General features: G+C 41.0%; 1 protein-coding gene across 1 annotated transcript in view; it reads left to right on the top strand.

The window, feature by feature from the left end:
• Positions 1–25,944, top strand: part of ADAMTS6 (ADAM metallopeptidase with thrombospondin type 1 motif 6) — a 165,260-nt gene that overhangs the window by 48,302 nt on the left and 91,014 nt on the right. The window contains exons 8-9 of the mRNA XM_064140247.1: positions 17,255–17,298; positions 20,799–20,904. Of these exons, the coding sequence (XP_063996317.1) occupies positions 17,255–17,298; positions 20,799–20,904 (150 nt within the window). The remainder of the gene's footprint in view (positions 1–17,254; positions 17,299–20,798; positions 20,905–25,944) is intronic.

The raw sequence follows: 25,944 nt of genomic DNA, 5'->3' as shown, positions 1-25,944 counted from the left end.
AGTTAGTTACTGCTGTCTTTAAATGATTTATAAAAAATAAGCTAGACAGAAAATAATAATATATATGCCAGACAGACTTATTTTGTCCTGGATAGAGCAAATATTTCTTCCTATTGTGCATTGTATGGCAAAGAAGACAAAATAATGGTTTGGGTGCATGGGCTCCACTTTTTAATGCAGACAGACTTCAGAAATTAATCTGACATGAAAATATTCTGTTTACTAGCACATTGAAAAGAAAGAAAAGCAAATTAAGTTTGTTTTAGTGTTAACATGACTAGACCATTGGGGTAGATGTACTCTTACAAACTTGGGACACAATCTCAGTCAGCTAGTCTTCTAGTAGACATGTTTTCGGTTCACCCCTTGTTAAAACTTACCTTTGTTGGAACAGTTATTGCTTCTTGTACGATTTCATTCTGTTGCTCTGTGCATTTCTTTTTTTTCTCAGTTCACAGGAAGTTTACAAAATCAATTATCTTCAAAAATTGTTTCTGCAGAATGCTGCAGCAGAAGCCTGGTTGAAAGGATTTATTCATATCATCAGGAGAACTACAACAAATGTCCAGCACTTGATTGGCTTCCTATTGCTCTTTGGGCACTGGCAATCAAATTAATTGCTGTCATTTGCTGAAGAGGAGAAATAACTTATTATTATTGTTTATTGTAAAGTGCGTATAGAAGCAAACACCAAACTTGCAAACCAGGTTGTTTTTAGTCTGACATTAAAACAAAAATTCCTTTTGGTGCTAGTCAAGGTTAAAACTAATTTGAATAGATTGATTGTCTTTCTTTCTGATCTTTAAGTCAGCAAATAGATTTTGTTCCATTGACTTGAAGAGGTTTTTAATTACTGTGTTAAGATACTGGAGTTTCTCTCTCTTTGTAAGTACAGATCTGTGGGTGCCCAGATATTTTGTGATTGTTTGACTGGGCCTAAACACAGGGCATAGTGTTCTCATCATATTTAGGAAGAATAAGTTGTAATCGGACTTGCTTAAGAGCTTCAATCCAAAACAGCTACTCTTTCTTCTTTTGATTCTGTTATATTACTGAAAAGATTTAAGCTACATGTAAAATATATGTTGTTAATTGAACACATTAAGTATTAACAATTACTGGGAAAAGAATAAAGAACTATTGTGCCATTGAGTAAACTTGGCATGATACACCTACATCTGGAAACATGAGGAAAAACTTTTTCACTGTAAGGGCGATGGAACTCTGAAACAGGCTGTCCGGGGGGGTTATGGAGTCCTCCTCTCTGGAGATACTCAAAAACCCGCTGACATGCATTCCTGTGTGTTCTGGTGTAGGTAATCCTGCTCTGGCAGGATGGTTGGACTCAATCTTTCAAGATCCCTTCCAACCCCTGTGATTCTGTGATCTTGGATAGTTGGTGTCATTCTGACCTTTTCTCCAAATGCTTTAGGAGAATTTTAAAAGGAACAAGTTGAGGACTCTGTGCTTTGGAGGAGTCAGATTCTGAAAAAAGTTGGATTTGGAAAGATATTATAGTGATCTATGATGTTACAGGTTGTGCAGAGTGCATAAATAAGGAACAGTTATTTATTACATCTTGCAGTACGAGCGTTAGAGACCGTCCAGTAAATTCAGCAGAAGGCTCAAAACGAGGAGGAGACATCTTTTATACAAGAGCTAGCTGGTGTTGTAGCTCCTTGGTGAGTCACTTTTTAGAAGCTGGACATATGCATAGGTTGAAAGATTGGCTAGGCAAGTTCACAGAAGAGAAAATCCTTATAGAGCTAGTGTATACCCAGATGAGATGAAAATAGTTGAAGGTGGTGGAGTTTTGAGGTAATTGGTGTTATTCTTTCTCAGGCATTTTATTTATCACGAAAGCAGTGTATTGTGATAGTGAAATCTGGCCTGTGGTCTGGTCCATGCTGCAGTTCTTAATGATCTTATTTTTGTACCAAGTGTAGTCTGTCATCCTAATAAACTGCTACTGTTCACAACCTCCTTGAAGTACTGAGCCTTCTATGTCATTTACAATGTAAGCAAGGCAGATAGAGTGGACATTTTTGCGTATAAAGACATGTTTAATCTTCTAGGGGACTTGTAAACTAATAATTTACAGTATTTGGAAAGTCAGAAAAGGAAGAATGGCCACATCCACAGAAATACTTAAAAATACATTTGCTATAATTTGTCTCATTTAGTTTTGTACAGTAGAGCTAAAACTTGGTTAGTAATCATAGCTGCTAGCTGTGTTTCCCTTCTGCCAAAGGTCTAGACTAGTGGCTTCCTATAAATGATTTAGCATAATATTTTCTGCTGTGTGGCAGGATGCCCCCAACCACGCCTATGTAATTGGTTTTGCTAGTCTTCCTTTTTCCCAGACTTTGTTGTGTTAGTACACTCTAAAAGGCAGTTCCCTACAAGCTGCTTGAGCTGCTCTGAGTCAATGTCCTTTGAACAAAGGCCTTATGTATTAGTTGCCAGACTTTTCCTGAATACACAGATACAAACATTACAAGCAGTGTACTTGGGTTATACAGGCAGAAGTTTCAGTTCTGTTCTCTAGTCCAACTTTAGCTAATCACATCCATGTAACTCCACCTAAATTTTGGCTCCATATACTGAGAATGCAGTAAAACTATGGAATCACTTTTGAGGAATAGAATGTAGCAAGTAAAGTATTAATAGATTCTGGTAATAGTGCAAATACTGAATCTCCCAATTGTTCCTAAATGGTACTGAAATCATGGTTGTCACTCAGGGAGGTAGTGTTATATTTCTGATGCACTACCATAATATTTTTTTACTGTGAATCAGGAGCTCTCCTGCAGAAAACAGATGTGCCACACAGGTTTTAAATCACTCCTTGTAGGTCTGCCTGCTTTAAACTCTTTAATTAGTTTTGTGGGTTCACAGTCTGCAGCTTGCAAGTTTTGTGCCTTACTGTCCGAAGTAGTTTTCAGATTTCTGCAGTTCTGGAGTGGTTTACTCAGATAAAGGTTTTCTTAAATTCTGTTTTTTAAGGATGCCTAGTTTGGGAGTCTGTGTTGAAGAGGACCTAAAGCCTATCTTGAGCCATAATTAACATGTTGTGAAAAATGATAGATTCATCTTAGATGGGGCTAGAGCTGCAAGAAGGCCTGCTGCTCCTTCTATATAATGGCTTATGGTGTTTGTACTACCATCATTGCAGTGATTCCAATAAACTGAACACTCAAAACTCTTTAGCTAGGTTCAGTGCTGATGTTAAATGCAGAAACACAGAACTTGATGCAGGAGGTAAATGCAGAAAGAAGCAAGATGGATCTTTGGGTAGCTACCCTAGGGTGAGCTTATTGATGATGCTATGTCTGCTGTGTGGATATCACTCAAAATTGAGTTTGCAGTAGCTGGCTATAAGTAAGTTTGTATAAACTAGTTGACAATAGCTGGACCAGCGGTCAATGTCTGGTAACCTTAAAGTGTTGAAGAGGCAGCTCTGCTGGAACTTACTGTCACTGAGGATCACAAAAGAAAATATGTGAAGGAGAGAGAAATGACTTTGTTTTGTGTGTTTGTTTTTTAAGTAGAACAGACAGTGAAGTGACACATTGCTAGCCTAAGTCCTGTGAGTCCTGTGAGAGGCGGGCTTTGGAACCACAAATGCCTGGCTCTTTTCTTCAGAGCCAGGTCTGGCTTGTAAAGCTGTCTCTAGAGTTATTCTAGAGTCTAGTTTGTACAAACTTATTACACTGTTTTAGTTAGAATCATAGAATCATAGAATCATAGAATCAGCCAGGTTGGAAGAGACCTCCAAGATCATCCAGTCCAACCTAGCACCCAGCCCTATCCAATCACTAGACCATGGCACTAAGTGCCTCATCCAGTCTTTTCTTGAAGACCCCCAGGGACGGTGCCTCCACCACCTCCCTAGGCAGCCCATTCCAATGGGAAATCACTCTCTCTGGGAAGAACTTCTTCCTAATATCCAGCCTAGACCTACCCTGGCACAACTTGAGACTATGTCCCCTTGTTCTATTGCTGGTTGCCTGGGAGAAGAGGCCACCCCCACCTGGCTACAATGCCCCTTCAGGTAGTTGTAGACAGTAATAAGATCACCCCTGAGCCTCCTCTTCTCCAGGCTAAAAAGGGCCAGCTCCCTCAACCTCTCCTCATAGGATTTGTGCTCCAGTTGTCAGTGTTCATTTGACTCCACAATGTTGTGGTTGAGCTGATGCCTTCTTACTTTGTAGTCGTGTGTGGTCTACAGGAAGATTCTAATTAGAAAAGGGATGCAGGGAAGGGAGGTATTCTGCCTTTTACAGCGTTTCAAATTATGTTAAGAACATGTCCGCGACCAGCAGAATACTGACATCGTTCTTTTAAGTTTCTGTAGGTGTTTGTGTTTGATACTTAACTAAATTGTGATCTGACAGTTTGTAGCACTTCATCCAAGGAACTTCAGGCCTGGCACTCTGATCTCAGTGCCTGGAATGGTTATGGAACAGATCATCCTGAGTGCCATCACATGGCACTTACAGGACGACCAGGTGATCAGGACCAGTCAGTATGGGTTTAGGAAAGGCAGGTCCTGTGTGAGTAACCTGATCTCCTACAATAAAGTTGGAGATCCACCTACTGGGTGAAGGAAGGACCATGGACATTGTCTGCCTGGACTTTAGTAAGGCCTTTGATACTGTCTCCCACAGCATTGTCCTTCAGAAAGTCATGGCACAAGGCTTGGTTGAAAACACTCTGCATTGGATAACAAAATGGCTGCATGGTGGTGAGTGGAATTGAATCTGTCTGGCACCCATTCACTAGTGGTGTCCCACAGCATTTGGTACTGGGGCCTGTCCTCGTTGATACCTTTATCCATGATCTGGGTGAGATGATTGAGTACACACTCAGTAAATTTGCAGATGGCGCTCGGCTGGGTGGCTGTGGGGGTCTGCAAGAGGGTGGGAAAGTTTTACAACAGGATCTGCATAGATTAGACTGATGGGCCAAGGCTAACTGCATGAAGTTCAGCAAGGCCAAATTGCAGCTCCTACACCTGGGTCAGAACAGCCCAACGTAAGCCACACACCTGGCGATGTGTGGTTAGAAATCTGTGACTTGGAGAGGGACCTGGGACTATTGCCTGACAGTCAACTAAATGTGAGTTATCAGTGTGCTCAGGTGGCCAAGAATGCCGGTGACATCCTGGCTTCTCTTAGAAATGCTGTGGCCGTGAAGAACAGGGAGGTGATCATCCCCCACTGCTCTGCACTGATGAGGCCACACATTGAGTATTGTGTCCTGGTCTGAGCCCCTCACTACAGGAGGGACATTGAGGTGCTGGAGCATGTTCAGGGGAGGTCAATGAGACTTGTGAAGGGCCTGGACAGCATGGCCTACGAGGAGTGTCTGAGGGAGATGAGGTTGTCCAGTCTGGAGAAAAGGAGGCTAAAGGGAGACCTCATTGCTCTCTACAACTACCTCGAGGGAGGAGGGATCCGGGAGCCAGCCTCTCCTCTTCTCCTTGGCATCAAGTTATATGACTAAGGCAAATGTTTTCAAGCTGTTAGGAAATATTTACAGAGAGGGTTATCAGACATTGGAATGGTCTTCCCAGGGCCACCATCCCTGGAGGTGTTCAAGTGATGCATGGACCTGATGCTTAGGAACAATGGCTTAGTGTGGACTTCAGTGCTGGGTCAAAGGTTGGACTGGATGATCATTGAGGTTGCTTCCAAACAGATGTTTTCTGGTTTTATTGTTTTCCAGTTTATTCTGTATTCTCTTCACATTGCAGTAGCTGGTAAAGACACATTTTTATACGAAGACTATAGTTTACATTAGGAAAGGAAGATTTTATTTTGGGTGGCTGTAGAATAAACCCTGAAAGGTGCCCCAAATGTATGTAAATAGAGATGGTCTGAGAAAGCAGAAGATGACTAAAAAGCTTGAATGTATTATTTCCTCAAAATAACAAGATTGTAAAGCTAGTCCTCTGATTTTTGGTTTGATGACTTTTTACTGGTGATTTGAAACAGTATACCATGACTTTGTAGAGTTAGGTAATGGTTGGACTCTGTCTTAAAGGTCTTTTCCAGCCAAAGCAATTCTGTGATTCTATGGCCTGACATACATCTCAAGAGTCTTAATTTTGTCTTTAAAACTATTTTTGTTTGCAAACTCATTTATTATGTCCTCTATTTTCATGTAATTGGCAGTAACTCTGCTATATGCTTTCTTAACACATAAACATTGTTGTGAAAAAACCCTCCCAAATGATGTATTTTTCATAAACAGAGATTATACTACTGATTATGCTGAATTTTCAAGTGCTGTCCTAACGTTATGTTGCCAAAATGGATGAAGACAAATGACAGCATTAAAAAAAGTATTTTAGAATAGTTTATTTTTACTGTTCTGACTGCATTTGCAGTTTTCAAAAGTAGTATGGAAATGTTTCACCTACAGTGCAACAGCAAGAGTAGCTTTTCTGTCTGTAATTCAGAACGTCCTGTATCTACTCAGGCTGGATATCTGAAGAAAGTCCAATAGAGTCAGTCTTTGGTTGTGTATGGCAGTTTTCAAAACACAGAAAACTAATAATAGAGGAAGTTATGCCTGTTGAGTGATGTGCAACGTATTATTTTTTCCCATCAGTTAAATAGCCTTTTTCATTTGAGGTTTTTGAGGAAGAAGCTGAATAAGACGTGTACTTTATTTTAAGGCAGGATGCTGTTGTGGTCTACCACTTTCTGTAAGGTTAAGAATTAGCCCTGGTTAACAAAGGAGGTCCCAGATGATTGGAGGCTTGCCAGTGTGAAGCCCATCTGCAAGGAGAGCCAGATGGAGGATCCAGGGAATTGTAGGCCTGTTAGCCTGACCTCTCAGTACTGGGAAAGATCATGGGAGAGTTCACTCTGAGTGTGCTCACACGGCATCTGCAGGACAACCAGAGCATCAGGCCCAGCCAGCATGGCTTCATGAAACACAGGTTCTGCTTGAGCAACCTGATTTCCTTCTGTGACCTGATGGCCTGCTTAGTGGATGAGCAAAAGCCTGTGGATGTTTAACTGAAATTTGGTAAGGCATTTGCCGCTCTCTGCCACGCATTCTGCCAGAGAAGTTGGTACCTTATGGCTCATACAGGCGTACTCTTTGCTGGGTTAAAAACTGGCTTGATAGCCAAGCTCAGAGAGTTGTGGTGAATGGAATTAGATCCAGTTGGCATCTGGTCACAAATGTTGTTCCACAGGGACCAGTCTTGTTTAATATAATCTTTATCAGTGATCTGGATGACGGGAACCAGTGCACCCTTACTAAGTTTGCAGGTGATACTAAATTAAGCAGGAATGTTAATCTACTCGGAGGAAGGAAGTCTCTGTACTAGGATCTAGATCACTTGTGTGAAGTACAAAAAGACTAAGTTTTGGATCCTACACTTGGGTCACAACAATCCCATGCAATGCTACAGGCTTGGGGGAGGACGCCTGGAAAGCTTTGCTGCTTCTTAGCACAGAAATAATTCTTAGTTTTTGTTTTCTGACCACCTCTTCAAGTAGGTTGAGTGGTAAAACCTGTAGTATTATATATATGAAGTACATGTTCAGCTTTATAAAATCATTCAGAATTATAAAATCAGCCAGGTTGGAAGAGACCTATTTGTTGGTTTCATCTAGTTTGAATTTTATTGTATTCATTGTACTTTTAATGCTTGTATTCATGGATAGAATCAACCAGGTTGGAAGAGTCCTCCAAGATCATCCAGTCCAACCTAGCACCCAGCCCTATCCAATCAACTAGACCATGGCACTAAGTGCCTCATCCAGCCTTTTCTCGAACACCTCCAGGGACGGTGACTCCACCACCTCCCTGGGCAGCCCATTCCAATGCCAATCACTCTCTCTGGGAAGAACTTCCTCCTAACATCCAGCCTGTACTTTCCCTGGCACAACTTGAGACTGTGTCCCCTTGTTCAGTTGCTGGTTGCCTGGCAGAAGAGACCAACCCCCACCTGGCTACAATGTCCCTTCAGGTAGTTGTAGACAGCAATGAGGTCACCCCTGAGCCTCCTCTTCTCCAGGCTAAACAACCCCAGCTCCCTCAGCCTCTCCTCATAGGCTTTGTGTTCCAGGCCCCTCACCAGCTTTGTTGTCCTTCTCTGGACATGATCCAGTACCTCAACATCTCTGTTGAATTGAGTGGCCCAGAACTGGACACAGCACTCAAGGTGTGGCCTGACCAGTGCTGAGTACAGCGGCAGAATAACCTCCCTTGTCGTACTGGCCACACTGTTCCTGATTCAGGCCAGGATGCCATTGGCTCTCTTGACCACCTGGGCACACTGCTGGCTCATCTTCAGCCTACTATCTGCCAGTACCCCCAGGTTCCTTTCTTCCTCGCTGCTCTCCAGCCACTCAGTCCCCAGCCTGTAGTGCTGCTTGGGGTTGTTGTGGCCAAAGTGCAGAACCCTGAACTTGGCCTTGTTAAATCTCATCCCATTGGCCTCTTGGAAGGTAGGAGAGCCCTACAGAGGGACCTGGACAGGCTGGATAGGTGGGCAGAGACCACCTGCCCCACATTCACCAGGCAGGTAACCTGATCATAAAAGGAGATCAGGTTGGTGAGGCAGGACCTGCCCTTCCTCAACCCATGCTGGCTGGGCCTGATCCCTTGGCCATCCTGTAGGTGCTTTGTGATGGCACTCAAGATGACCTGTTCCATGCCCTTGCCTGGCACTGAGGTCAGGCTCACAGGTCTGTAATTTCCTGGTTCCTCTTTCCAGCCCTTCTTGTGGATGGGCATCACTTTGGCCAGCTTCCAGTGAGCCAGGACTGTTGATAAATGATGGAGATTGACTTGGTCAGCTCATCTGCCAGCTCTCTCAGCACCCAGGATGGATCCCTTGAGGTCTCAAGGAGTTGTGAGGATCCAAGTGGCTCAGCAGATCCCTTACTGCTTCCTCCTTGATTACAGGGGGACTATACTGGTCTCTGGCTCCATCTGCAAGTTCAGGAGGCTGTTTGTCCTGAAGACAACCTGTCCCACTATTGAAGATTAAGGCAAAGAAGGTGTTAAGCACCTCTGCCTTTTCCTCATCCTCTGTATCTAATAAGGACTGGAAGTTGTCCTTGGCCCTTCTCTTGCCATTAATATATTTATAGAAACATTTTTTATTTTCCTTAACAGCCGTGGCCAGCCTAAGTTCTAAATAGGCTTTTGCCTCTCTGATTTCTTTCCGACAAGACCTAGCAACATCCTTAAACTGTTCCTAGGATACTTACCCTTTTTTTCCAAAGATGATACACCCTCTTTCTTCCCCTTAATTTCTTTAGAAGCTCCTTGCCCATCCAGTCTGGCTGTCTCCCTCATCGGCTCATCTTCCAGCACAATGGCACAGCTGCTCCTGTGCTGTCAGGAGTTCTTTCTTGAAATAGGTCCAGCCTTCCTGGACCCCTTTGTTTTTAAGGGCTGTTCCCAGGGAACTCCGTGAGTTAGTTCCTTAAATAAGCCAAAGTCTGCCCTTCTGAAATCCACTTTGGAGGTTTTGTTGATGTCCCTCCTGGTTTCACCATATATTGAAAACTGTCACTGGACCCCAGGCAGCCTCCCACCACCACATCCCCCACCAGCCCTTCTGTGTTTGTGAGCAGCAGGTCAAGCAGGGCTGCCCCCCTGGTAGGCTCACATAACAGCTGAGGTAAGAAGTTCTCCTCCGTACACTCTAGGAACCTTCTAGACTGCATCTTCTCTGCAGTGTTAAAGTCCCAGCAGATGTCTAGCAAGTTAAAGTCACCCACAAAAACAAGGGCAGGTGATCCTGAGGCAGCATTCAGCTGCTAAAAGAATAATAAACCAACCTCTCCTTTCTGGTTGGGTGGTCTATGACAGACTCCAAGCAAGATGTCAGCCTTATTGGCCTTCCTCTTAGCTCTTACCCATAGGGTCTCAACCTGATCATCCTTAATCTCTGTTTTCATGACACCCAGAGCGTCCCTAAGATATAGGGCCACTCCTCCACCCTTTCTCCCTCACCTGTCTCTTCTGAGGAGACTGTAGCCATTAATTACAGTGCCATTCCAGCTGTATTGGTAGGCTTATCAGTTTATTGTAGTTATAATTTTCATTTCCCGGGGTCTTTCAATAAGAAATACTTCTTCAGAAGCCTCACTTATTTCTGTCAGTATCTATCCAAATACTACTCATCATGTTGGTAGCTTTCAGGTAATTTTAGAGTACATTTATGTGCTTGTATGTGAGAAACTTCTGTTTCATACTGGTTTTGAACAGTTTTCATTCCCATTAAGTGTTTTCATGCTTTATTCATTTATCATACTTAATATGTATATGCATAGGATGTGGGTTATTCTTGTTGATTAAATTTTCTAAAATGTATACAAATCTAATATTTGAATATGCTTCCAATTCTGTTACAGGTGTATTTCTATCTCAGTGTTAATTTGATGCAAGTAGTCTTTCTTTCTAGCACAGTGGACATTTCCAGTAACATGCAGCTAGTAATGGCAGTGTCTAACAGCGACTCTTCTCCTTTTTTGGACCATGTCATGTAATCAGTCTAACAAGAAGGTTAATATTATCCCTGGATGTTTAAAAACACATTAACATGTAAGAGGTAATTAATTTTGCCTTTGTATCTACCACTGTCAGTACCACTTTTAGAACAACTTTTTGAATGGTAATACGCACACTTAAGACAGTTTAAAAAGCCCTGGTGCTCAAAGGAACATGGCAAAAGTGCCACAGGGCAGTGATGCAATGCTGACCAAGTTCAATTTATTAATCTGATTTAAAATAAAATAACAAAAAACCAAACCAAAACAAACAACAAAAAAAACCCCCAAAACAACCCAGACCTTCAGCATGTAAGTGGTTTCTGCTAGGCCTCAGCATCATTGCTGTCTACAATTACCTGAAGGGAGGTTGTAGCCAGGTGGGGGGTGGCCTCTTCTCCCAGGCAACCAGCAATAGAACAAGGGGACACAGTCTCAAGTTGTGCCAGGGGAAGTCTAGGCTGGATGTTAGGAGGAAGTTCTTGCCAGAGAGAGTGATTGGCATTGGAATGGGCTGCCCAGGGAGGTGGTGGAGGCACCGTCCCTGGAGGTGTTCAAGAAAAGCCTGAATGAGGCACTTAGTGCCATGGTCTGGTTGACTGGATAGGGCTGGGTGCTAGGCTGGACTGGATGATCTTGGAGGACTCTTCCAACCTGGTTGATTCTATGATTCTATGATCACTGATATAGGCTTAATAACAACTCCTAGATTGACACTGAAATTTTTTTTTGTAAGATTGAAGACAAATTAAGTGCTAGAGATGTTAGAATAAAAGTCAATTTAAAACAAATAAAAAATCTCTGTCTTTGATTTTCTGTATACTGGGGGCATCTGTCAAGCAATCTGCCAGTCTGTGCCCTCTTACACCTGCAAGCAGTCACGAATGACTGCTGTGGAGGGTAATGTGGATGAACCGAATAACCTAGTACAGGTGTTCTCAAAGTATGTTGATAACAACTTCCAATGTGAGATTGAATACGCTATAAGGAACAGCTTTTTATTCTGTAGCTTCTGGAACAAACTACATTTTTATGCTGGGAGTGGGTGCAGGTACGATGGAATCATTGTGATGTTTCCTAGCCCTCAAACCTGTGAGTCATTGTGATGGTTTGGGGGTTACCCCGCCCCCCCACACTTTGTATTTGCCCCAGCTAACTCAGACGGACTCTGGGAATATAGATGAAGCAATTTATTTACAGCTAGCAGAATTTACAAGCAGCTATTTACAATATATACAGTTATATACAATTATATACAGAAATATACAAAGGATAAACAATACAAAAGCACAGCTCCCCTCCCAGAAACCTGAGTCCCCAGGAGGGGCTCTCAAACCACCCCAACACCTCCCTCGGCCCTCTCAACCTTACCCCAATCCTCAGGAAGAAGAGAGGTGCAGCCAAGAGGTTAGGGAGCAAGGTTAATGAGATGTGACCAGGTCTGAAGGCAAAGGCAGAAGAAAAAGACAAAATGGAGAAAGTTTACTTCTTCTTCCCAGAGTTCTCAGCGAGACTGTGAGAGAAGTTGACATCAATTGTTTTTCGTTTCACTGCCTGTTATCTAGTTCTTTTACCAAAACATTCTAGCTTGCTTCTAACTAGCACAGTCATTATGCCTCTTTTTGCATAATTACATCTGTTAGGCCCACAAAGTGAGAGATTGCAAGGATCAGTAAGAATCCTCTCCCGTCCATGAAATATACAGCTATATGGGAGTGAAATGTCTGTCTTGCCCTGAGGTATCAGGGATTGCCTGTATCTGCAAATAACTTACCTGACAAGATTGAGCAGCGCTTACACTATTTACAAAGAGCTAATCTTTTTTATGTATTTGTACTACTTATGTGTTTGTACTAATCAAATCTGCAAAGGAAAGGGATTTTTCTGCATATTAGAGCTGCAGATAACAGAGGTTTCTTTGGGAGACAGCCTGTAGCTTGTGTCTGCACTGATAATTTAAATGAACATGTCAGTGACTTCTTGTACTGAGGACCACTGACACAGAACTTCTTGTGATAAGTTAACTTAAAACAGAGTAGCTTTGTATGCTTTGCATGATCCTACTTGCACCCACTCCCAGCATAGCTGTGTGTGACCACTGTGTGAACATTTCCTGTGGATTCTTTGATATTTGTTGTCAAAAGGGCTGAATTGGTGCAAGGAACTTATTTTTTTTTTAATAATTAGATGGACCTGGAAAACATTTTGATAATACTGATAATGGAATATGGGTGTTCAGGAGTGTGGTCCTGTTTGGGTTTTGTGTCAGTGGTATAGGTATATATTTTAGCATGGGGCATGCCCATATGCTGCCAAAAATGACAAGAAATTTTTCCCTTCTAAGTGCTCTTGGAGGACACACTAACACTTCTTGTTTGATTCATGGCATGACAGGAGGCTGTTGCTGCTCCAACCCTTGACCTTCTAAGTTTCTAAGGAAACTGTCTCTGCAGTTTCCTTCTGGCAGTGTTAGTCAGTTGTCAGTGACAACTGTACATCCATCATGCGTTTTCCTCCTGTCCTGAGATGAGGCTCTTTGTCAGCCTTCTAGGTGTGCCTAGAAGTCCTAGACGACTTCTGCATCTGCCATATCAAATACTGTCTGATCCACTCGGAGTGATAATGAACACATAATGATCTATCTTGCACCATACTTATTTCCACATTACACTTCCTCAGGGCAGTCATGATCCAGGTACATATGCAGCTATTTTACTAGGAGACATATGGTCTTCTCTTACAACTTGGGAAAGGTATTTCCTCAGCTGTCTCAAAATTAACAGGCTGCTATCTCATCTTGAGCTTTTCTGCAGCCTGCACGTCTAGATTGTTACAGTGAATTTTTGTGTAGTAGCCCTAATACACATTCTGTCAGTGAATCTAAAAGAAAATATATCTTACAAACTGCACTTTTGCACAATATTTGTGACTTTTGTAATTTTAATAATTGGTTGAGACAGGTGTTAATAAAAGCTCTTGTTAAGAGCTTTCAAGCAAATCACAAGCAGAAGCTATCCATGTGAAAGGAAAAACTGCAAAAACAAAGCTTGAAGGTGATATAGGTGAAGTCAGTCATTGGACACAGAGAGCACATTTTTCTATTAAACTGAGGCAGAAGAGAGTATCTGAAAGCTCCTCACAGGATATTCATTACTGCCTACAAAATATGAATGTTTAATGAAGCCATAATTAGAATATGTTGCTGTATAGGAATATTCTCACAAAAAAAGTTAGTGTATTGGAAAGATAACATTATGTTTTCCTTAGTTTTGTGATCTGCCTGCTCTGAGGAATAACATAGCATGAACTTTGATAGGTGTAGGTTTGAACTGCAACCTAAATGCAGAAATAAGATTTTACTTCCTGAAATATACGAAAGGCAGAAAATACTCAGTAAAAATATTTATTTCTCTAAACCTTGTGACATGCAAAGCATGATTATATTCTGACACATTTTCTATATAAGATTGCTGATTAAATTTCTTTTTCCTTTCCAAACAGTGTGAGAAATAAGTGAGAGCTGTTCGTGCATATAGGATGTCAGAGTTTTAACCATCTTGATGAGATCAATGTGTATTAAAGTTTTAATTCAAAATTAAGCAGTTGGCAGCCAGTCACTAGTGGTGTTGCCCAAGGATCAGTGCTGGGCCCAGTCCTGTTCAATATCTTTATTGATGACCTGGACAAGGGGATTGAGTCCAGCATCAGTAAGTTTGCAGATGACACCAAGCTAGGAGCAGGTGTTGATCTGTTGGAAGGTAGGAGAGCCCTGCAGAGGGACCTGGACAGGCTGGATGGGTGGGCAGAGGCCAATGGGATGAGATTTAACAAGGCCAAGTTCAGGGTTCTGCACTTTGGCCACAACAACCCCAAGCAGCACTACAGGCTGGGGACTGAGTGGCTGGAGAGCAGCCAGAAAGCAAGGGACCTGGGGGTACTGATAGATAGTAGGCTGAAGATGAGCCAGCAGTGTGCCCAGGTGGTCAAGAGAGCCAATGGCATCCTGGCCTGAATCAGGAACAGTGTGGCCAGTACGACAAGGGAGGTTATTCTTCCCCTGTACTCAGCACTGGTCAGGCCACACCTTGAGTCCTGTGTCCAGTTCTGGGCCCCTCAATTCAAGAGAGATGTTGAGGTGCTGGAGCATGTCCAGAGAAGGATGACAAAGCTGGTGAGAGGCCTGGAAGACAAACCCTATGAGGAGAGGTTGAGGGAGCTGGGGTTGTTTAGCCTGGAGAAGAGGAGGCTCAGGGGTGACCTCATTGCTGTCTACAACTACCTGAAGGGAGGCTGTAGCCAGGTGGGGGTTGGTGTCTTCTGCCAGGCAAGCAGCAACAGAACAAGGGGACACAGTCTCAAGTTGTGCCAGGGGAGGTCTAGGCTGGATGTTGGAAGGAAGTTCTTCCCAGAGAGAGTGATTGGCATTGGAATGGGCTGCCCAGGGAGGTGGTGGAGTCACCGTCCCTGGAGGTGTTCAAGAAAAGCCTGGATGAGGCACTTAGTGCCATGGTCTAGTTGACTGGCTAGGGCTGGGGGATAGGTTGGACTGGATGATGTTGGAGGTCTCTTCCAACCTGGTTGATTCTATGATTCTAACCACCCCAAACTGCTCCACACTCAGTACCTTTAAAAATCACAGGAATTTTGTGGTCACAGCCATTTACATGCATGGTGAGTTCACTGGATTTGTTCCAAATTTTAAGCTTTGATTTTTTTTTTTTTTTTTTTTTTTTTTTTTTTTTTTTTTTTTTTTTTTTTGTGTCCATGGATTTGACTTATAGATAGACCTTAACTCTTTTTTCACTGAAAGGTGCTTTCTTCTCCTGTGGTCAGGCTTCTATGTGTTAAGTGTCCTTAGGTTATTTTTAACAGAAACTTTTTGTGGCCTGGTATTAGTACCTGTCTGAATCAAAAACTAAGACATCTTCGTTTTCTCTTAGCATTCAAAGTGATATAAATGATTGTGAAACATGAGGAAATCTATGTAAATCCTTGGAAATGGAAGGCGTTGTAGGTGTATTCTCATATCCCTAGCCATGTCATAAAACTGCATATCCAAAACATTAAGGCGTAATTAATGGATTGAATCTTTATCAATGATCTGGATGAGGGCATTGAGTGTACCCTCAGCAAGTTTGCTGATCATACAGAGCTGGGGATGTGACTGACAGCCTGTCAGGCTGTGCTGCCATCCATTGAGATCTGGACAGGCTGAAGAGTTGGATAAAGGCAAACCTCATGAAGTTCACTAAGGACAAGTGCATGGTCCTGCATCTGGGGAAGAATAACAACAGGCTGGAGGTACAGGTTGGAGGCTGCCCTGCTGGAGAGCAGCTCTGTGGATAAAGACCTTGGAGTGCTGGTCGACAGCAAGTTCTGCATTGGCCAGCAATGTGTCCTTGTGGCTCAAGAGAGCCAATGGCATCCTGGGGTGTATCATGAAAAGTGTGTCCAGCAGGTCTAGGGAGCTTCTTCTCCCCCTCTACTCTGCCTTAGTGAGACCACACTCAGTTTTGGGCTCCCTAGTTCAGGAGAGGCAGGGGACCTTCTGGAAAGAGTCTAGTGGAGAGCCATGAGAATGACTGGGGGACTTGAGCATCTGCCCTGTGGAAAGAGAGAGAGACCTGTTTAGTCTAGAGAAGACTGAGAAGATATCTGATCAATATATGCAATATTTGAAATGTGGCTGTCAAGTGGATGGGGCCAATCTATTTTCACAGGTTAGCAGCAGTAAGAGAAGGAGCAATGGATACAAACTGGAACATAGAAGGTTTCACCTCAACATGAGGAGAAACTTCTTTACAGTGAGAGTTAACAGAGCACTGGAACAGGCTGCCCAGAGAGGTTGTGGAGTTTCCTTCTCTGGACGCTTTCAAAACCCACCTGGGTGCATTTCTGTGTGAACTACCCTGGGGGATCCTGCCTTGGCAGGGGAGGTTTGACTCGGTGATCTCTGCATGTCCCTTCCAATCTCTAAAGTTCTGTGATTGTGTGACTGCTGCATGCTGACCATTGTTGTTACTTGCTATGTTGCACAAAATATTTAAATTCCATTTTTAACTCCAGATAACTTCATGTTGACTACACAAAAACTCACCAAGCTTCTGTATTTGAAGACACTATCTAGCATTTCACAATAACGCTTTTCATTTTAGTTTATGTTAAAGTACAGTCAGGACACATGCAGACATAGGAAGATAGCGAGAAGGGAACTATAATGGTGGTTCATAAGGTTATTTAAAAAAAAAGTGTAGTTGTTGGTGAAGTAGTTGAGAGTTATAGTTTATAATTAGAATTAAAATGTAAGTAGTAGCAGTTAAGTTAATCATCTCTAGTTGAGGAGTATGAGACACTAAGAGGATTCCAATTAGGTTCAGTAAGTGGAATTAAGAGTTTTGAATCAGCAGCAGTCTGTAGATGTGCTCTTGTAACTTCATACCAACATGGTAGACTGATTTATGGAGCCCACTATTACAAAGACTCACTTTAACCATTTTTTTCTCACTGGCAGGTGTCCCACTGGCCTGAGGCCAGCGGCTGCGAGTGTACTGCATCTTGTGGTTCACACCAGAGTGCAGAAAATGCCGACACCAGCTGGCTGCACATAATTAAGCTGATTGCGGTCTGACAACTTGAACTATGATACATATATGTGATAAACATACAAAATCTCTTTCAAATTTCATTATCTGACATATTTTATCTGCTTCTTTTCCTCCTAACAGATACGATATCTGCACTTATAAAAACAAGCCTTGTGGAACATTGGGTAAGATTACAAAGAGAATTTTCAGCTTGTATTTGCTGTTTCCTTGCTTCTAATTCAGCTATTGACTTACTGACTGATTAGATATTTCTTAAGTTTATGCTTATGTTTGTAAACAAGAACAATAAAAGATAACCTGGCTGGATTTAAACTTTGATGCGTAGCTGGAAGTTTAAATTAAATGAGCTGCTGCTCTATATTTCTTCTTTGTCAGCTGTAGTTCTGATAAAACCTAGCAAAGTCTCAAATTTACTTCTTGCAGAGGAGGACTTGCTGATTACTTCCATTTAACCTATCTCATGGATCCAGTTAAAAAACAAAATAAACAAAAAACCTACATGTGAAAGATCACTGAAAAGTTAAAAAACAAAGCAAATAAATCCACTCACCTTAACAAATGGAACAAACTGAGATTTGCCCTGTACCTGTGCTGTACACAGGGATGACAAATTCAGACTTAGAGAAAATAGCAGGGTGATAAAAATTACAGTAACACTGAAATGTTTGAGACAGTACTTCGACAATGGAAAGGTACACATAGCACCCTCAGGTGCAGGGCAGAGTGCTTTTTTTTTCCTCCATACCTACATTATCACGTGAAATTACTTACCATAGTGTAGTTCCTACCTTTAATTGTGCTTTAATATTTAAAGGAAACATTATTCAAAGACCACTGTAACATTTATTTAGATTTTTTTTCAGGTTTGCATCTTTTCATGAGCTCTTCCCTCAGAAGCAATTAAAGATGCTAGTTCAGTTTACTAATGCATTTTTCAATCAAAGCTAGTAACTGTATTTGCTTTGTCTTTCCCTCTATTACTGTGTTCTTTGATAGCCTTAACTGATGTTGATTTTCCTGTAAGTCCCTGCTCAAGTCAGCACAGTGCCTCTGACACAAGGATGTGGTTTACACAGGGAAAGGTATCAGAATTTTGACTGCTATTCATGTAAATGGCATCCACAGTGTGTTTTAGTAGAAGGCAAATTATGTCGAAGAATTTTTATATGTAATTGATTTTATCTGTCTGACTATATTGTTGTCATAAAATCATCTTTGCAGATGTTGAAAGAAGAAAGTTTGAAAGGCTTCACAAGCTCTTTGAATAGTTTATGCACAAACTATTTGATATTGTTTTGTGATATTTTTAATGCAGATCATCATTAGTGTACTGGTTCTTCCTGTATCAGTCTTTGGCATAAAGGCAAATTCTGCTTCACTTGACTCCAGCATATCAGAGGACAGACTTTGGCAAATATGTTCTTAGACAAATGGCTTCATTTTAAGAAAAATAAAAATTACATACAATGTCAGTTTCAACTCAGTGTTGTAGAACCCTTGGCAGCACATCCATGATGATTTACTTGCATTATAGGCATAGAATTGGAGAACGGGCAAGGATTTGTAGTCCTCTTTCGCAAAGAGTTTCATTTTCTTACATCCCACTGATCTCCAATAACTAAAGTTAAGCATACATTTAAGCAGTTTGAAAAAATGTCTCTGAGAGGTCTCAGAAGGTTAGAACAACCTGAACTGTCAGTATTTTAGGGAAAAACAGAAATATTGTGTAAACATTTCTCTCCTATTCAAGTTCATAATAAAGAGTCTTTCATGTAGCATCTTAGAAAAGATAGACCACAAATGTCTCTGCAGTGCATCTGTGGCTCCAGTGAAGGACACTTCCTTTTGAAAATCTGAGCCTTGTCAAGACTGAGCTCTTGACTTGATCTCTGTTGCTTTTGGCAAACGCTGAATGGAGTTACATTAATCTGGTCCTGTAAGTCACTGAAGGAAGCACTCAGTTATAAGATCTGAAGATAAAGATGACTTTTTAGGGCATATGTGGAGGACTTTGCCAAGGAGCGTGACAGTTGGTATATTAACTATTGCCATGTCATCTTCAGACTATCCTACTCAATTAGGATAGCATAGGTAAATTGTAATTATTGCATTTTCTACAGATTGTGCTCTGCAAAAAATACACAGATTTTTGTTCACATGTAGTCTGTTTTTCCTTCTGGCGTTTCATTCCGTGCTCAATGGGTGTGGCTACACAGATCACAGTATCACAGTATCATCAGGGTTGGAAGAGACCTCACAGATGATTTTCTTATAGCAGACGTGCTGTTTTGGCGTAGATTCCACAAACACACATTGGTCACTTGTTTTGCCCATGTCAGTTTGGTTTTCTGAGTAGTTTTGGTGTGTGCAAGCAATATATAATTTTTGAGAAAACAAAGTTAGAACTCGTACTCCACAAATGCTCTGCGTGTGCCCGTGTGAGATGTTAGGGTTTAAATCACTGCCTGAGCTGTATTCTCATGTTATCCCTTCATATTCTTCCACTTAGAAATTTTGGAACCACATGTCTAGTGGTGTTTTTAGTCTACAGAATTAAAACTAGTCCAAAGTAGTGTCCAGCCCACGTAGAAAGATATGTGAGGAGCTTCAATATCAGTCCTTCACTCTGATGACCCACTGCTGTGCTTCCAAATTACTTGCTAAGGTGAACACATCCAGGAAGCACTTGTCATTTTACTGCTTGCTTACTCTTAGTCCAGAGTAATTTGAAGTGCAGGCTTGCATGAAGCGTATGATTTCTCTCTTCCCCTCTCCCTGAGCCATTCCTTCCATCCTCTGAAAAGTGCACTTTCAGTAATTTTTTTTTTTGTTATGTTGTAGTTAACCGAGCAGATAATTTCCTTAAAGAAATGATTATTGCTTCTTTCAGATAAGAAACTCCAGGGAGGAATACTTTAAATAAATCTGACATTTAGAGCTTTCTCTAGTGGCGTTAAATTATGACTGCAGTGCATTGGGTGATAATCTGTTGTTGAAGAATGTGTAAAATACAGAAGACCCATATTCCACAAATGCCAGTGGCTTTTTTTTTTCCTCTCTCTAAAGAAAGTTTTTAAAAGCACTTGTAATACAATAAGGTTTTAATTTCAGAAGATGATGGGTCATAAAAAGGAAAAGCCTTCCGTGCTTAAATGGATGCTTGTTATTAACGTCTCCTCTCTCTTCCTTGATGCATTCAGGTGGTATTTTTTTCTTAGCATACCATGTGGGGCTTTTCATAACTAAAAAAGATGCTTGTATGTTTTTATGAACCCACTAAACTTAAACAGATTTCTTTAGAAAAATAACGTGGATACATTTTGCTTTCTTCAGACTCAAGAATGTTAAAATAGAAATGCTTTCTTGAATTCCCTCTCCTGGCTCAAGTTACTAGGTGGTCCCAAGTTACCAGAAGTAAAATTTATAAATCTAACCCCTAGTCTAGACATTTTCCAGTACTGACTGCAGTTCAAAAAATATTAATGTCTAGCCAGAAAAGTGAAATTCCCCCCAGTGATTTTGCAAATGACTAGAAAGTTAACCTTTTGCCAACTGCTCCTTCTGTGCATAGAGGTTATTAAAAAGAATCCAGGCATTTATAACTAGGGCTTTTAAGACTGAAACACCTTGGCATGACCCTTTGTGTCTCCTTCTGTTTATTCAGGCTTGGCCTCTGTGGCTGGAATGTGTGAGCCTGAAAGGAGCTGCAGCATTAATGAAGACATTGGCCTAGGTTCAGCTTTTACCATTGCACATGAGATTGGTCACAAGTGAGTGAGTTTAAAAAAGAGAATACTTTTTAATGTATCACCTTTTAAAATATTAGTTTAATTACAGAATTCCCCTTCCCCCTCCCCCCCACCCCCCTGCATGGCTGTACCATCTCTATTCTGGTGCTCCATGTTTCCGTATGTAGTTTCATGACTGGCAGTATATTTTATTTAGTATATTTTACCAAGGGCTTTGAACTTAGAAGTGAAGACTCGTTGCTTGGATTTCAGATTCCAGTTAAATCTGTGCTTTTGAGATTTGGCTCATGATCTTCCCACTCTGTTTTGTATTTTTAAGTATTTGGTGTAGAAAATTCCCCCTCCACCTTACTTTTGTCTTCCTTTATCAAACAAAAGTAGCTAAAAGGTAATTTCCCCCCCCCCCCCCCCCCCCCCCCCTTTTTTTTTGTCTTGGGTATAATTAAATCTATTTTCACTAAAACATTGATTCTGTTGTCAATATTCACACACTTTTAGTAATCTTTCACTCAAGTGTGAAATATATAAAACAGTCCCAGAGCATTCATAGCATCACTTGTTACATTTTAAGCATCAGCATACAATTTTTCAGAGCATAGTACTATGACACTGGTAAAATCTGAGTAGACTTTGGTCTGGAAATGTTTCTACTTTTTCTTTGAAAGACAGTATTGTTAGCACATTCTGATAGGTCTAAAAAGATTAGGCATCTTCTGTTATCAAGAGGTCTCCTTCTTTGTTTACCTGAGCTTACCACACTGAGTTACACAAGACATGTTCTTCCCGTCACCAGCTGATGCAACTGCTGAAAGACCCAATGCAGACTGAACCAGAAGCTACCAATCTGCTTTTTATACTATGTGTCAAAAAAAGAACCCTCTGTAGATGCACTGAAGTAGATTAATTTTAGAATCTAAAAGCAGTTGAAAAAAAAAGAATTAAAACTGCATGTGATTTTCCTCATCTTCATTTCCTTCCTTCTTTTCTTTGCCCTGAATGAGTTGAAAAAGGATAAAGGAAAATACATTTTCATCGTTGAGGAAAGAGCTATTCCAAACCACTCATAGTTGTGAAATTCTTGCTAATATCATCTCCTATAGTAACAGGTAACCTTGTTGAAAATTTGGCACATGTTTAGCAAGAAAAAAACAGCTGCATGTTCTGTGTAGGCTATTCCACAGGCACATGGGTAATTTAAATGTATGCAGCTATATTATCATGCAAATCTGGCATGGTAACAAGAATCAGTTTGAAGAGCTTAGGCTTTGGTTAGAATCCAAGAAAAACAATATAGTGATAGCATATATTCTGTGATCACAGGAATTTTTTTAACCAGCTGTGTTTTCTGTATTCCGTATCTTTCTGCTTCTTATACATAAGGTCTTTGAAAATTCTGAAATCTCAGCTCTTGGAGGCTTTCACCTCATCCTGTAGCTGGCACAATACATCAAATGCTGGTTTCAAAAGAGTAGAAAGCTTACTCCTTTAGCTTTTGTTCAATGCAAAATGATTAGACAAAGTTTCGCTGCAAGCTTGATTTTAAAAACAAGCATGCAGTGTAGGTGCATTCAGTAGAAGCTGAAAAGAGTATCTGGACAGAAAAGCAAGGTTCATAATGTTTTGTGCTATCCATGCTTCACCTTGTATTCACATACAATGTGACTGAATGCCTCTAAAACTAAATCAAGGAAGTTGTTATTTCCTCCGAACTTCCTGCTTCCTACTATCTACTAGAAGGTACTTGCATTTGTGAGTGAAATAATCATTTTGGGGACCGTTGTAAACGTTTTCTTTGGCTGCACTGCAATGATTGCTTTTCCCTTCAGACATACATGGGAAATAGGAAATTGGCTTCATTATCAAATGAAAATAGAAGCATTTAAGGGCTATGTCTGTACTGACTATATAGCATAAGCCAAAACATAACTCAAATTAGAACAGGAAGATTGCCCTTGGAGGGATCATGTTTTTATTAATTATGTAGTTTTTGTGGAACTTTTATTTTTTTTTTCTAATGTTGAAATCAGGAATAAAATTCTCATGTGATTGAAAGAGAACAGAAATAATAATACATATATTTTGATAGATTATCCACAGTTTCTCCAAAATTGAATTTGTAAGATTCCCTCATGAAAGCATGGCTCAACTTGTTAGTTTCTAGTGGCTCATTAAATTAGAGTGGTGAAAAGCCATTAGTTCATTTACTCTGTCTTTCTGTATATTATAGTGTATTAAATTTAAGTAATTTAACCTTCTATTAATACACATAACTTCCACTTGATTGAAGAATATTATCCAGAAAACCACTTAGTCTTGCAGGCTTAAAGAGTCTGACAGTGTTATTATTATGATCAGTCATATGTTGTTAAATACTGTTATGTTGGGGTTTTTTGTGTGTGGTTTTCCTGTGTGCATTTTGCAGTTTTGGTGCAGGTAAGTTGTGTGCAGTGGAGACTCTTAAGCAGCTCAGGTTATCTGGGAGGAGAAATGTGCAAACATGAAGATAGTTGAGTAGGCCTGGAACTGGCAGCCACCTATAAAACATGAGGTAGGAAAAGCATTTGCTAATGACAGACTGCTAGTGACAGAGAGCTGTATGGAAAGAGTAGGGAGAAAATGCTGTGCCTAAAGTACTTTCTGAAAAGTCAGAATTGGCTTGATATGTAGTGGATGTAATGAATTGAAATTCAGAGGAGTTTGACAGTCATGTCTTGGTGGAAGTGTGGGACAGAAGAGCAGACAGTGAGTTGGATTAGGAACTGATTACAAGAGAGAGTTCAAAGAGTGGTGATCAGTGGTGCTAGGTCCAGCTCCAGAACTGTAACCAGTGGAGTCCCCCAGGGATCAGTGCTGGGTCCAGTCCTGTTCAACATCTTCATCCATGACATTGATGAGGGCACAGAGTGTCTGCTCAGCAAGTTTGCTGATGACACCAAACTGGGAGGCTTGGCTGATACAGCTGAAGGCTGTGCAGCCATCCAGAGAGACTGGGACAGTCTGGAGAGCTGGGCACAGAGGAACCAAATGAAATTCAACAAGGACAAGTACAGAGCACTGCACCTGGGAAGGAATTATAAATTACACCATTACAGGGTGGGAGGTGGTCTGCTGGAGAGCAGCCCTGTGGATAGGGACCTGGGATTGCTGGTGGATAACAAGTAAACTATGGGACAGCAATGTGCCCTTGCTGCCAAGAAGGCCAATGGGATCTTGGGGTGTATTAAGATGAGTGTGTTCAGCAGATCAAGGGAGGTTCTCCTTCTCCTCTTCTCTGCCCTGGTGAGACATCATCTTGAATACTACATGGAGTTTTGGGCTCTCCAGTTTAAGAGGGACAGGGATCTGCTGGAGAGGATCCATCAGAGGGCTGTGAGGATGATTAGGGGACTGGAGGGCCAGGCTGGATAGATATGTCTGTTATAAAACTACCATTATTTGTTTGGTTTGTTTTCCAAGATTTCAGGAAGAAGTATGTTTCAGCAAAGTCAAAGTTCTAAGTTCTGCAGAACTTTGGAATGAAGGATGTGGGATGCTCCAAACCATGTGTTCATTTCCAAATGCAGCAAATCATCAGTTAGCGTTAAAACCCACTTTAAAACTTGGAAATAGAAAGTGAAGTAACTAAGTAACCTTGATTCTTTCCTTGAGGGGAGCAATGCAGTATCAGGTAGTTTCAATAAATGCTATCAATGTTTGTGATCCTGAAAGAAAATAACCTGATTTCTCAAAACCATAGTTTTTTGCCCCTATTATTTCTAATGTCATTTAAGGGTGAGTTGCAGTTTGCATGCTGTATGAATCTATAACTAATACTGTTAAATAGCATCCGCTAGAAATATATGGAGGGCTACACAGAGAGTTTTCTCTTACGGCATAATATGGGTAGTATGATTAAAAACAGTAAGGGAAAATTGCTGACCTTCTATTGGTAGAAAACCACAAAATGTGAACATTGTCTCTTCTCCAAAATTTTCCATGATATTGTGTCAGCTGACAAATAATTAATTACTTGCAGACATGAGAATTACAAAAATTATCATGTATGTTGTGATAATTTGGGTGTCACTCACCCCCCACACTTTGGAAATTACCCAGACTAGACTCAGCAGCTCTGGAAATTGAATGAAGCTTTATATTTGCAGCTTAGCACAATATACAAGCAGACATTTACAATATATATACAGTTATATACAGAAACCTGAGTCCCTAGGAGGGGTTCCCAGCCGCCTTTCCACCTTCTCCCACCCCTCTCTACCTTACCCCAGACATTGCCCCTTGGAGGGTCAGCCAGGGTGGGTTAGGAAGCAGGTGGATTAATCAAAGACAGCAGGTTAGGTTAGAGAAAGAAATGCAGCCCAGAGCCCAAACAGAGAGCAGCTCCCTTATCTATGTTTGTGTACTTGTTTTTATACATCTCAGCAAGCCTGTGAGTGAAGTAGGCATCACCATTCTTTCTCTTTCACAGTCTGTAATCTATTTTTTCTCACCAAAACATTCCGGCTAGCTTCACACTAGCACATATGTTCACTTAGAAATTATGCTTTGTGTGCATGTAGCAGTAATTAGATGTGCTCCCTCATTAGTATTTTAAGTATACAAACTACAGAAAATCAAAGGAGAGTTTCAGTTATAATGTTAATGTTCTCAGTGTTGCTGCTTTGCACAGCTCTTAAATTTAATATAGGTGCTGTTTTGAGAAAGAGCAGCCGTAATGCTTGAAGAAACCCAGCCTGATATGTTAAACATCTTTTCATGATGTGGTAGGTGGAAAGTAATTTCATAGAAGAGCCTCTGTGTCACATGAGAAAAGTTCTTACTCTCTCCTTGTCCATCTTGCTGTATTTAAAGACAACATTTTACTGGTAGTTCTAGACAGGCTTTTTTAGCAATGGAAGTAATACAGTCTGCATCTCTTTAGTGATTTTGCCAACGTAACAGTGGCTCAGTGTCCATGAAAAACATTTTATGTTCCTTCTTTTCTTCCCCACATTCCCACACCAGTCTAATTGCAAATGTGCTTTTGTAAAAAGATGGCCAAATATAATCAGTGTGTTGTGATGG

Source organism: Pogoniulus pusillus, chromosome Z (genome assembly GCF_015220805.1).
Source record: "Pogoniulus pusillus isolate bPogPus1 chromosome Z, bPogPus1.pri, whole genome shotgun sequence".
NCBI lineage: Eukaryota > Metazoa > Chordata > Aves > Piciformes > Lybiidae > Pogoniulus > Pogoniulus pusillus.
Note: the sequence above shows the minus strand (reverse complement) of the source record. Positions and strands in the feature narration are given on the sequence as shown.